At 42.4% G+C, this 13,044-nt stretch overlaps 1 protein-coding gene across 1 annotated transcript in view; it reads left to right on the forward strand.

Moving 5' to 3' along the window:
* The window catches only part of fbn1 (fibrillin 1), a 71,278-nt gene that overhangs the window by 51,592 nt on the left and 6,642 nt on the right, over positions 1 to 13,044 (forward strand). Inside the window, exons 41-60 of the mRNA XM_080458513.1 lie at positions 123 to 245; positions 329 to 487; positions 567 to 638; positions 726 to 851; positions 1,049 to 1,171; positions 2,590 to 2,715; positions 2,808 to 2,924; positions 3,019 to 3,144; positions 3,411 to 3,530; positions 4,771 to 4,896; positions 7,000 to 7,149; positions 7,857 to 7,919; positions 8,022 to 8,141; positions 9,088 to 9,207; positions 9,692 to 9,814; positions 10,386 to 10,517; positions 10,922 to 11,047; positions 11,951 to 12,157; positions 12,517 to 12,642; positions 12,872 to 12,994. Of these exons, the coding sequence (XP_080314639.1) occupies positions 123 to 245; positions 329 to 487; positions 567 to 638; positions 726 to 851; positions 1,049 to 1,171; positions 2,590 to 2,715; positions 2,808 to 2,924; positions 3,019 to 3,144; positions 3,411 to 3,530; positions 4,771 to 4,896; positions 7,000 to 7,149; positions 7,857 to 7,919; positions 8,022 to 8,141; positions 9,088 to 9,207; positions 9,692 to 9,814; positions 10,386 to 10,517; positions 10,922 to 11,047; positions 11,951 to 12,157; positions 12,517 to 12,642; positions 12,872 to 12,994 (2,508 nt within the window). The remainder of the gene's footprint in view (positions 1 to 122; positions 246 to 328; positions 488 to 566; positions 639 to 725; positions 852 to 1,048; positions 1,172 to 2,589; positions 2,716 to 2,807; positions 2,925 to 3,018; positions 3,145 to 3,410; positions 3,531 to 4,770; positions 4,897 to 6,999; positions 7,150 to 7,856; positions 7,920 to 8,021; positions 8,142 to 9,087; positions 9,208 to 9,691; positions 9,815 to 10,385; positions 10,518 to 10,921; positions 11,048 to 11,950; positions 12,158 to 12,516; positions 12,643 to 12,871; positions 12,995 to 13,044) is intronic.

Raw genomic sequence — 13,044 nt, forward strand, 5'->3', positions numbered from 1 at the left:
TTTTCCCGTATTATTCAATTTTGTTCTGGTATGTCCACGAATGCCTCTTTCAATGTTTTGTATAAAGGAAAAGTTGTGAGACACTGCTTTCAAAAGGTTCACCAACTCATCTTTGTTCGTAGACATCAACGAGTGTGAGCGGCCGGGCATTTGCGGCCCGGGACAGTGTTACAACACCATCGGAAACTACACCTGCATCTGCCCTGTAGACTACATGCAGGTCAATGGAGGAAACAACTGCATGGGTCAGTCTGCATGCTGCAGCTTCACAGCCAGCAACAAGTGAACGTTTGGCACATAAACTTCTCTTTCCTATAAACACACACAGACATGAGGAAGAGCTACTGCCACCGGAACTTCTACTCCGACAATGGCACATGTGATGGGGAGCTGACCTTCAACATGACCAAGAAGATGTGCTGCTGTTCTTATAACATTGGCCATGGGTGGAACAAACCCTGCGAGCAGTGTCCCGTGCCCAGCACTGGTGAGTTGTCGTGCTTGCGTGCTTGCAGATATTTTTGTGGGAAGGACGTCTCAACGAACTTTCTCTTTTGTGCACTCAGATGAGTTTGCAATCCTCTGTGGCAGTGAGAGACCAGGATATTACATCGACATCACCACTGGACGGGTCGTTGGTGAGGTTTTCACATTCAGACGCTCATATGATTAAAAAGAAAGTGTTGTTCTATATATTCTCCTCTTGTGTCTTCCTCATTTGATAGATATTGACGAGTGCAGGGAAATCCCCGGAGTGTGTGAGAATGGAGTGTGTATCAACATGATCGGCAGCTTCCGGTGTGAGTGTCCCATTGGCTTCATCTACAATGACAAGCTGCTGATTTGTGAAGGTAAGGGAAACCGAATTGTCTTTCGTTTTAAAGTATTTCATTCACTTTTCACTGCACGTCACTAAACTACAACTTTCATGCAAACATGCAGCCCAAAGTGCTTCACAGGTAAAACAAAAAAACCAACAGGCATGCCACCTGTGTGAAAGTTTCATCAGTATGTGTCTGTGTTTGAGCACCGCTGTATTTGTTTGCAGATATTGATGAGTGTCAGAATGGACCGGTGTGCCAGCAGAACGCTGCCTGTCTGAACTTGCCTGGAAGCTACCGCTGCGAGTGTAAACCTGGATATCGATTCACTCCAACGGGACAATGTCTGGGTAAGGCTGTGATCACTTTAACTTTCCTATAAGACAGACCTGGATTTATAATAGAGTTTTTATAATTGTTAAACTATGCAATGAGTGAGTTCTTTATCCAAGATAACTTCAACTTTCCATATCTGGCAGTTGTTTAATATCACAATATATCTTTGATTTAGTAAGTTACAATTGTGTGAATCTTTAATGGATGGATGGATGGGGGTGAGGAAAAACATATATAAACAAGTATTGTATTTTAGTTGCAGTAGTAGTAGTGGTGGTAATATTATAGGGCACCAAATTGTTCATTGATGTCAAATGGACGTGGATTGTATAACACATTATCTCTACGGTCCAAAGTTGCCAGTATTAAATCGACTCACGCCACTCCAGTTAAGTGGGAACATGAAGCTGGAGTAGACGAAAGTGTAGAGCAGCTGAAGAAAAGCGGTGTCTTTCAGGAGAGCAATGCTGATTCGCTTACATCTTTTCCTTGGTTCAGTACTGTTTTCACAGTTATGTCAAAGTCTTTTAACTGCCCATTATTTGCCTCAGTTATGTGCCAGAGACGAAGCACCAGATGCAGTGTGGTGACAGTAGGGCTGAGGATGCCGTCTTCATGGTGGGCTTGTTATTGAGGAGGAGAGAATGTAAAGCATGTGTTGAGCTGTTGAACATGTGCCACAGCATATCTGAACCTCGCTGCTGTCAGTCCGCAGAGTCCCAACCGATAAGCACATGTTGAATCAACATCCTGTTTTGCTTCCTGGTTTTCATACAATTCCTAACAACAAAACAAGCCCGGACTCTAGCGAGAGAAAACTGAAACTGTGTTTGAAGGTCATAATGACCTCCACATAATGAATTCTGTTTGACTATAATTGAATCGTGATGACGTTATTGCTTTCATACAAAAAAACCTATTCTCTTATGATGCATGAGAATTTCCAACGAATTTCCTCATTTTGATTACCACTTGTGCGGTGAAGCGTTTGTAACATTTAGTTTCTGAGAACTGGAGTTTCCACAGGTTTGTGTCATGCATATAAAGGATTTGAGTAATCGGTGAATGAAATAGGTTAGAGCGTGACTATAGTCTGGGTAGATTTCACACTTGGGTCTAAGAAAAGGTTTGAAGGAGCCTAATAAGCACAGACGTGTGTGTGATAACAACATGAAAAGTAAAATTAAGAAATGCAAGCTTGTCGGAAGGAGACATACAGTAAATGTGACTGTCATGTAGGACTGCACCAATCTGTGTTACAGTTTGAATTGCTGTCATTTTGTAATCCCACGGCTGGTGGCTTACAAGGACTCACCAATGCATCTTATTCTGTACAAAGTCTGTTCAGTTAATACCCTGATCATTAAAGATAATCTTTCATTTCTTTGATATAACCTTCATGGATTGTGATTCTTATTTTCCACCTTTCCAGACCGTAACGAGTGCCAGGAGATTCCTGGTATTTGCAATCCCGGTCAGTGCATTGACACACTCGGGAGCTATCGCTGCATCTGTCCCAATGGCTTCAAAACCACTCGGGATCAGTCAATGTGTGTTGGTAAGCTGTGCTGCTGTCCCAGAGTTGTGTCATACTGCTTGCTGACTAACGTGAGCTCCTTCTGAGTTAAAACTGTGACTGTCTTGTGTCAGATGTGGACGAGTGTGAGAGACAACCCTGCGGAAACGGCACGTGTAAAAACACCGTGGGCTCCTACAACTGTCTCTGTTACCCCGGCTTTCAGAACTCACACAATGGTGACTGTATAGGTGAGCTGTTTATTTCAGTGGGTAAAATACAACCGGTAAGAGAGGGCGTAATCTCCTGCAGCTGATACATTCATGGTGTCTGTGCATTGGTCAGATGTGGACGAGTGTTCGACGCAGAGGGGCTTGTGTCGGAACGGGCAGTGTTTGAACATGGTGGGCACCTTCCTCTGCGTGTGTCATGACGGCTACGAGCTCACTTTAGATGGCAGACTGTGTGGAGGTAACGCACCGACATTTTTCACCTTTTTTCACTCTATCTATTCTGTATTTTTTGAGGAAGCCCAATCGAGGAGAAACCTGGTCAATGCCATTACAAAATCACGTATACAAGTGCCACAGTAGAGCACAGTAACAGGTAGTCAGGTGCATGAAGAGCCATCAATATCCTCTATGATAACCTGAAATGAACTTGAAAAGATGTTTGTTTTTCTAGCTTCAGACCATGTATGTTTGACCTTAAACCCCTTGTATATTTTGTGTTCTCAGATATTGATGAATGTGCAGTGAATCCAGGCACATGTGGAGCAGGAACTTGTGTGAATCTAGACGGCTCGTACAGATGCGTCTGCCCACCGGGATACTATCTCCATGAAGAAACCTGTGAAGGTACTTGGGTCCAAAGCCAGTTCATATGCGTAGACTAAACCACAAAATAAAGAAACAGGGATTTGTGTAGTAATAAAATATTCACACACAGACATGATTCTCACCTCCGGCATTGCACAGATGCAAAAATCATACTCTGCCGAGGTATACAAGAAGAGAACAAACTTTGTCGGCTAAATCTTCCCCTCACCCACGCCCCTCTTCTCTCTTTCACACGTGGGAGTGGGCCCGAGCCAGAACACTTGGATTGTTTATACAGTGGGCCTGATGAAGAGATATTGGGCAGACTTCAACACATTCCTGCTTTGTGCACTGTTCCTGGAAGCAGGGAGGAACAGCTCTGAATTCTCAGCATCAGCAGCTGCAGCTCACCATTGTGATTAGTGAACACGTGACAATAAGGTTTTGTCTTCATGCAGTCATCCAGTAATGAGATATTGCACTCTGTTTTATTGTTATGGTATTTTTCATTTCACCCGGAAGTCTGGTTGAGATAGACATCTCTTTTGCAAGGGAGACTTGGCCAAGGTGGCAGTCATTACAGTTAAATCTACCAAATATGTATACAAATAAAGTGCAGAAGAGATAAACATGTTAAACGTCCCTTCTTCTGCCGATGAATGATGAAACCCCTTGAATTTATTGTTAGATCGGAATGTTTCTCTATTGATATCTCGTTGCACATGTTTCCAAGCCTGTGAGCTATATGAAGCTCTTTGGTTGACTCTGTCCCGCCCTTAAGGGGTCAATGAGTAATTATGAATGAACTGAAAAAGTTACCAACTTGTATTTTTCTTTCAGTTTGTGCCCTTCATATTTTGAAAGATTACTACAACCTGAACCACCATGATAAGAAAAAGACAAAGAAATATAGAAATTGCCTGAAGCAGCCCAAGAACAGTTGCTTTTTAACACAAGACATATTCGTATTGAGCTGATAGGTAGGTAGGGTTTTTTTAAGTTGCTCCATCTGGACGATTAACTGGCCCACCAGAGATGCAGCTGGTAGTTCAATCATGACTAAACCAATACTTAACATTTAGTATGAGTTGATCCTTGTAGCTATAGTGCTAGATGAAACAAAACAATAAACTAAATTACCCCGAAACAGATTGGTTTTATTGTCTTAAAATTTTACATGCGTGACATTTTTTCCCCATTGTGTGTCACAATTTAACATTTTCTCAGAGTGTGGGTACTGTATGTGTGTTGGGTGACGCTGTGTCTCTTTGTGTGTCAGACATCGATGAGTGCTCCCAGATGCCTGAGATGTGCACGTTTGGAACCTGCTCCAACACCGAAGGCAGCTTCACCTGCTTGTGCCCTGAAGGCTTCCAGATTTCTGCCTCCGGACTCAGATGTTTAGGTAATTTCGTGTGTTTTAGGTGAAGGGGTGGGGTAAGAGAGGGTTTTGAAGAGAGCTTTGAAGCCACCATGTCATTCATCAACTTTACAGTGCAAAGTGAGTATGAGAGGAGACGAAGCAGCAGCCGTGTTAGAGTCTTCCTGCTCTTTCATGATAGCACACCGTGTTCCAGCTGGTTCTGCTGGTTCTGCTGCTGCTGCCTCAGGGGTGGCTCTGAACAGATCACTTTTCCATTTCTTCACCGTGTGTGTGTGTGTGTGTGTGTGTGTGTGTGTGTGTGTGTGTGTGTGTGTGTGTGTGTGTGTGTGTGTGTGTGTGTGTGTGTGTGTGTGTGTTTTGGGTTGGGTGGGGGCGCACTGAGCCCTCTGTTAGGGAGTTCCCTCTCCAAACACTGAAGTGATGACATCATCAGTTCACTGAGGCGGTTTTGCATTTCACTTCTTCTCTGCAGTCTTCGAAGTGCTTCACTGAAGGTTGGGGGATAAATGGGAGAAGAACTGGGTGGGGAACTGGCAGTAAGGGAGATCAAGGCTTCTCAGCAAGGACAAAACTTTCCCTCCTGAGAAAACATTTGTTTTTGTTAAAAACATTGACAGACAAGTAAGAAAATCCATAATGGCAGCCATCTTGAAAATCATTTACAGATTTCTTTAAGGTCTAAGTTATGCACAAAATGTGAGGAAATTTGTGTTTGATAACTTCTGTCTTTGTTGTAACAATGCATTCAAGGATCAGGATATTTCTCTTGCACATAGTGATCAGCAGAGCTGAGTATGTGGCCTATGTCTTCTCTGCCAAACAGCTTTTCTTTGCTGTTGTCGATTGTTTGATGGATTGGATGATGGAAGTTGGAAGCAGCAAGACATATTGGCAATTCAACGTGATTAATTTGTGGAAGAACCGCACACAGCCACAACAGCCTGGCACCTCCACTGCATGGTGGTCACCAGCCTGCTCACACACTGCTGCTGGTTGGCATCCTGCATTTCAACAAGGATTTGTTGCAATCAGCCCATGTGGTCATCCTGGCACAACCAACACAGCAAAACTGATCCCATAAGTGGGGTTGAGATTAGAACTGCTGGCAGATTAACCCATTCTCTCCCCTCCCAAATTCTGGAAGTGGTCTCTGATGAGCCTCAATCTGTAGTGGGGAACAATCTTAATAAGACAAAGTTTGAGTACCAGACAGTGAAGATGTGGGATTTCCATTGGTTGCAGACTTTTATTATATAGTTCTGCACTTGAGGAAACCAGAAACTCAAACAAGATTTCAGTTTTAAATTTCTTTATTGCTTCAACCAACAAACTCACCTCTGTTGTTCGTCCCACAAATGCAAGCTCCTCACACAAATTGAAAAAGAACGGGGTTTCCAGTCATGTGAGATTTATTGCCAATAAGCATTACAAAGAAATGTTGTGCTCCCCAATCAATGACAAGCCTTAAATTAAAATGTTGTTGTGGTCTGACAAATGTGGATAGTCGGGATAACAAAATATTTATCACTACACGCACACTGTTTTTCAATTAAAGAATTAACACATTTTCTGTCATATTTTTTTAAATAAAATCTATAAACTGTCTGCACTTGACCACACGGCTGCACACCCAGCCTCATCAATCCCCTTTGGCGGAAAGGCTGACAAATCAGTTTCATGGCAAAAAGTAACGTGACACTCTTAAACATTCTCTGCACAGCTCCAGGTGCTCACGCATGTGATCTTTGCCTTTTGAGCCAGGTGTTTGTACGTGTATGCGTGTGCGTGTGGAGTGTGATCTATGGCGGTCAGAAAGCTTATTTGTGTTGAGTTCACTGAAGGCCGCTGCGAGCAGGCAAGTGCAGCCATATGCTTCTCATTACAAGTAAAGTGCCTGCCTAGTCCAGGAGGAACAAGACAAACACGGATCACTTAGGAGAGATAATTAACCAACTTCAAGAAATGAAAAAAATGTAAAATAAAAATCCCGTAAAATCTTTGGAATGCATTAATGTATCAATATTAACGATTGTGAAGTTGCTGAAGCATTTTACTGTATGGTATGAATACTTTATTCACTGTAAACTTATTTGTTCCTGTATGTGTGTGTGTGCTCACTCGTAGATATCCGTGTCAACTACTGCTATACCAAGTTTGACAAAGTCTGCTTGGCTCCAAAACCCCAGAACACCTCCAAGGAACAGTGCTGCTGCTCTGGTATGGCTGGTCAAGGCTGGGGAGACCCCTGTGAACTCTGCCCCACCAAAGGACAGGGTGTGTATTCCTCCGTTAGTTCTACCATGCAGTTAAAATGGATTTACCATCAGTTCTTGTAGAGAACTGCATCAAAGAAAGCTGTGAAATAGTTCTCTGTCTGTCAGTTTGCTCAATGGTAGATTATCGTCTCTTCTTGAATGATAAACTTGCATTCTTGCAACACACAGTTGAATATGATGGTATAATACATTGTCTTTGAGCGTGCTTATGTGCCGAATCATATGGCAATCTGCAGTGTAATTGTTGCATTACCGAGATGTCCGGTCAAAATAATTAAATAAATGCAGAATGTGGAGTTATTAACAAGACAACTATGTACCTATTTAAATTATTTTATTTACCATTATCATAAACATATTTCTGCTTTTCAGTTAACAATATGTGTAGCAACATTGAGATTACAATTCGTTTGACCCACCACAGCAGTCCAAGCTTTTCAAGTGGATTCTTAGGAAAATATGTAGAAGTTGTTTTAATATTTGAAGGAAAAGGCTCAGAATATGATTGAGTTGACAGAGGTGAAAGATGGAGGCAAATATATAGCTTGACCAGTGCTGTGATGACTACCCCATCAGGTGAGTTTCGCATGTGGAGACGTGTAGGTGCAGAAAAACACTTCCTAAAGTGAAGGAGAAGATGTGAGTGAACAAATCTTCCTCGCTAAACTGATGCATGATGTTTAACTGGTGTCCCTGTGCTTTCAGAGACCTATTCCCTTCTTTGCATTAACGAGGGTTATCAGCGTGGGAAGGACAACACTCCTAAAGGTAAACAAGTTTTGACCTCCTCACTGTGCTGTGTTTTTTTTGGGTTTTTTTGCATTTCTGTCTTGTAATTTCACCCTCTGTTCCTGTTGTTTTTAATTATAGATATTGATGAATGCATAAATGATCCTTGCATTAATGGCCAGTGCATCAACACTGACGGAGCTTTCCGCTGTGAATGCCCGATGGGATACCACTTGGACATTAGTGGGGTCACATGTGAAGGTCAGTTTCTATGTCATTAGCTCAATACTCCTGTTTTCTTATCTTTTTTTTTTCATACTTAGTGGATATTAACCCATCACTTACACAGGGACTGTATTGAATAATGTCTGTAATTCTCCCTACTAAAAAAAAGATGATGAAAATCACACAATACTTAATTTAAGTGTTCAACAATACATGACACTTCTGTAGTGTATTAAACAAGGTTGAGATTTTGCAGCAATGCTTTTTTCCATCCACCTCTAACTCCCAGTCAGTGTGACATGAAAAGATTAGTTAAAAAAAAATACACCAGATTTGCTTGTGTGTGCCATTGGGCGTGGTGGCCAAGTGGTAAGGTGTTGGTCAATCCCCATCCATCCCTTTAACTACAAGAGCCCACTTTACCGGTAGAAAGTACATTTGGGTGAAATAAATATTTATTGGGAGGCAGTGGTGACCCAGACGTTAGCAAAGAAGACCTGAGGTCAATACAGTTTGCTTTCTTTATTTCCGTTGCAGGTGACAGTGTCACTTTTTCAGAACATTTCTCCCGTAACAATTATAAACTGTTTGACAATAATACTGAAAAGAATTTCTGATAAAATTTTGTGTGCCAACTAGTATCCTTTTAATTTTGTGTTTTTCACCAAAATCCCATTTGTTTTGACTGGGGGTTTTTTGTTTGCTGAATTGTTAACAAAAGTCAAAGCACATTATTCCCAAATTTTACACGCATTCTGATGTGCTTTTTGTGTATGTGCTTCCATTTTCACCAAAAACCATAATCATTATAGCACTTGTGGAAGAAAAAGATACATTTTTTTAAACCAGCACCCGGGATAGTAATCTTTGCACCTTACTCTTTAAAGAGGTGAGCACACAAAAGTGTATTGGATGCATTTAGTAAGTACTATACAAAAAGTTAATCTCACATTGTTAATTTTTTTGATATTCATCTCTACAGACACCAATGAGTGTGAAATCGGCAATCCCTGTGGCAACGGGACATGTACGAATGCCATCGGTGGATTTGAGTGCGCATGTGAAGATGGCTTCGAACCTGGCCCAATGATGACCTGTGAAGGTATGTGGACTTATATTTGATCGATTAGTTTTGTCCTTTCTCTTTGATTCTGTCCACATTGTTACTTGCAAAAACTAGTTTTGACAGTATGTGGCCTTTGGAGAGTCACAAGTGGTCTGAGGATGTGTCAGGAGACGGTGTGACACATCAAGCGAGTTGAGGTGGTTCCTGGTCGCCTCTAATTAGAGGCACTCTAGTCACTTCCAGAGATATAATCTCTCCAATGGGTCGTGAGTCAACCACAGGGCCTCAACCCACGACGCATAAGAGAGATTATATCTCTTGACGGACTGAGGAGCGACTGGGGAGGCCCCACAAGTGAGCTGTTTTAAGTTGAGAGAAATGGAGATGCCTTGAATTCATGGATGGATGGATGGATGGATGGATGGATGGATGGATGGATGGATAGATGGATAATTTTCACTTGATAATAAAATTTAAAAAAATTCTGTTGTTTTTTTGTTGTTTTTTCGTTTTGGTGCAGACATCAATGAGTGTGCCCAGAATCCTCTCCTATGTGCCTTCCGCTGTGTTAACGTGGTCGGTTCCTATGAGTGTAAATGTCCCACTGGCTACGTGCTGCGTGAAGACAAGAGGATGTGTAAAGGTACCACCGCAAAATGACTCACTCACTCACTCACTCACTCACTCACTCACTCACTCACTCACTCACTCACCCTCTACAGTCTTTCAGACATGGTCCGTTTACTGGAAAGTGCTAGTAAAAACTAAGTACCTAGAAGAGACAGGCTGGCTTTGTCCGTGAAGTTACATAACACACCATTGCTGATCCTCGCTGGTTCTCTCACCAGGTTAAACTTAAAACACTGAAAACCGTAGCCGGTCGAGTCACTGTTTACACCTCTGCTCTCTCGGATAGCTCGGTCACCATAGCAACTTGTTGTATTTCGAGGGAAGCTCCAAGACAGGAGGAACCCGTCAGTGTCTATCGCGTCACTGTTTACGTTACAGTTCCAAACAGACCACCAAGTCGACCACTATATGTCCGTTAGCACTACAGAGCTCAGTGTCGGATTGGGTGGTTTGATTAAACTTTGGAGTGCTGCACACGAGTGTCTGCGTTACATCACTGGCGTGACTGCTGCACATGCACACGCGCACACATATGAATTACACTTTTACGACCACTTCCTCATCGTTTACCATTCGTCTTCCAGATCAGAATGAGTGTGAAGATGGGATAGATGACTGTGACGGCAGAGGCATGACCTGCAAGAACCTGATCGGTACATACATGTGCATCTGTCCACCTGGATACACACGTCAGCCCGGTGGAGATGGTTGCACTGGTAATTATCATTATGTCTTACTATCAAGAATAATAAGAATAATAAGTCGTATGTTGGCCTTTTTTTCTAATCCATTAAATTAAATTGAGGATCTTCTTCTTTAGTGTGAAATGTACACATTTTGTGTCACTTTTAATCAAATTAAGCAAAGTAGTGAAATTAGTGCTCTGTGATCAGTTTTTGTTCACTAAGGCTGACATATCTCATATAACAGATGTGTCAATTTGAACTCAATGTGTGTGTGTGTGTGTGTGTGTGTGTGTGTGTGTGTGTGTGTGTGTGTGTGTGTGTGTGTGTGTGTGTGTGTGTGTGTGTGTGTGTGTGTGTGTGTGTGTGTGTGTGTGTGTGTGTGTGTGTGTGTGTGTGTGTGTGTGTGTGTGTGTGTGTGTGTGTGTGTGTGTCAGACCTGAATGAGTGTACAGCAAAACCAGGCATCTGTAAGAACGGCCGCTGTGAGAACACAATAGGAACCTACCGTTGCCGATGTGACCAAGGATTCAACGCTAACCCCACACAGACCGAGTGTATTGGTATGTATATTGTTATGAATATATATAAACACTCCTACTTTTACTCTATGTTTTGTATTCACTGTGCTCTGATGGTTCTCATCTGAATTTGACTCAACTTTATATAAAACACAATGAATTCCATTTAAAGCACCATGGTTTTTGGTATGTAAACAGTAAGTCAGACGTTATTTGATCTAAATATTTGATTAAATCCATATCCTTCTGCACTGTCAGTATTGATAAGTTAGCATCAGCTGCTTTGATTCTTTCACTACAGCTCTGAATCTTCCTCAGAGATAAGCGCTAACAAGTAGGTAAGGAGGAGAAAGTACCGATATTTGCAGAAGTCTGGGGAGCAGAAAGTTACTCAGATACATGCATAATAATTATAAATGCAGATACCTGAAAAATCTTAATTATTCACAGACATGAAGTACAAAACCTTTGTTAGCTGGCTCCTCACTCCTCACTCAAGCATGGCAAATAGATTTTGTTTAGTTTTTTTTATTAATTGAATGTTCTTAATTCAGAAGAATGTTTTGTGCGTCATTTCAGTGAAAATCATGGTTTTTTTCCATAGCAGCGTCCATTGTTTCATTCATTCAACAAAAAAAAAAATCTATCCAGACACCGGACAGGAGCAGGGAAGTACTTCCCGAGCCTTCCTGTCCCGTCTAAATATAAACCTCCGCTGGATAACTGTGATGAACTCGCAGAGACGAACTCTGGACGGACTTTGCAGGCTGTAAGGTTTTAGTGCTATCTCACTCCTTACAGACAGTGCAGATAGAGAAGTGTGGGTTATCTATTTACGTCTGGTTGTGTGAGGCCTGGTCCTGTCTGGGTGGTTTGGTCAGCCTCCCTTGGGCCCTCTTTGTCTGGCACTCACCCTCCCTCTCCTTCTCCTCTTTCAACCCTCAGATAACCGTGAAGGCTTCTGCTACACTGAAGTCTTGACCACCCTGTGTCAGATGACCTCCAGTAACAGGAACATGGTGACCAAGTCCGAGTGTTGCTGCGATGGAGGCCGAGGCTGGGGCACAAACTGTGAGCTCTGCCCCCTGCCAGGGACCACACAGTTCAAGAAGATGTGTCCTCTGGGTCCTGGATACACTACTGATGGCAGAGGTACCTCACAGATGAAAACATTTAAGTATGATTAAATTCACACTGTGAAATAAAAGTCAACAACCTTCAGGTTATTTTATATAGTTGGTGATTCTCTATCAGGATTTTGCATTAAAGTAGGACATTCTTTTCCTTTATTCATTAACTTTTCCCCTAAACCACGAGTCACAATAGCTTTAACTTTGCCTTCCCTCTGATCTCTGTTTTCGACAATAATATGACATATGGTAGAGTCACATAAACATTCCCTGCTCAGGACTCCTTTGCCTTTGCAATGGCTGAACTAAAGATTGCAGAGTTTTTCACAAATACTGAAAGGGTTGTCTGGGGCTCATTTTTGCCTGGTCGTTTCTGTCCAGATATTGACGAGTGCCATGTGATGGGCAACTTGTGCAAGAACGGTCAGTGCATCAATGCTCTGGGCTCCTACAGCTGCATCTGTAAACCCGGCTACACCACGGACATCAGCGGCACTCTGTGTGTGGGTAAGGTTCAAGTTCACCTCCAGAATTTGCACTTTATGGACTCTTTTCCGACCTCCCGTTCTCATTCCTGCTGTCTAGTAAAGGACTGAAACTATGTGGGTGGACTGCCCACACACTCCTCTGAAAAATGCAGTCTGTCCGTCTCATCATCTCCCCTTATGGAATTTCTGGCTTGAGAATCAAACTCCCTCTGTCTTCCCCCTCTTTACGTCTCACCCTCTTTTTCTAGATGTGGATGAGTGCATCCAGGCACCAAAGCCCTGTAACTTCATCTGTAAGAACACAGAGGGAGGCTATCAGTGCTCCTGTCCCCGAGGATACATCCTGCAGGAAGACGGAAAAAGCTGCAAAGGTGATATTTAAACATTTCAAATGTGGCCGACATGAAGTCTGATGCTTCTC

This window comes from Lipophrys pholis, assembly GCF_963383615.2.
Source record: "Lipophrys pholis genome assembly, chromosome: 2".
Taxonomy (NCBI): domain Eukaryota; kingdom Metazoa; phylum Chordata; class Actinopteri; order Blenniiformes; family Blenniidae; genus Lipophrys; species Lipophrys pholis.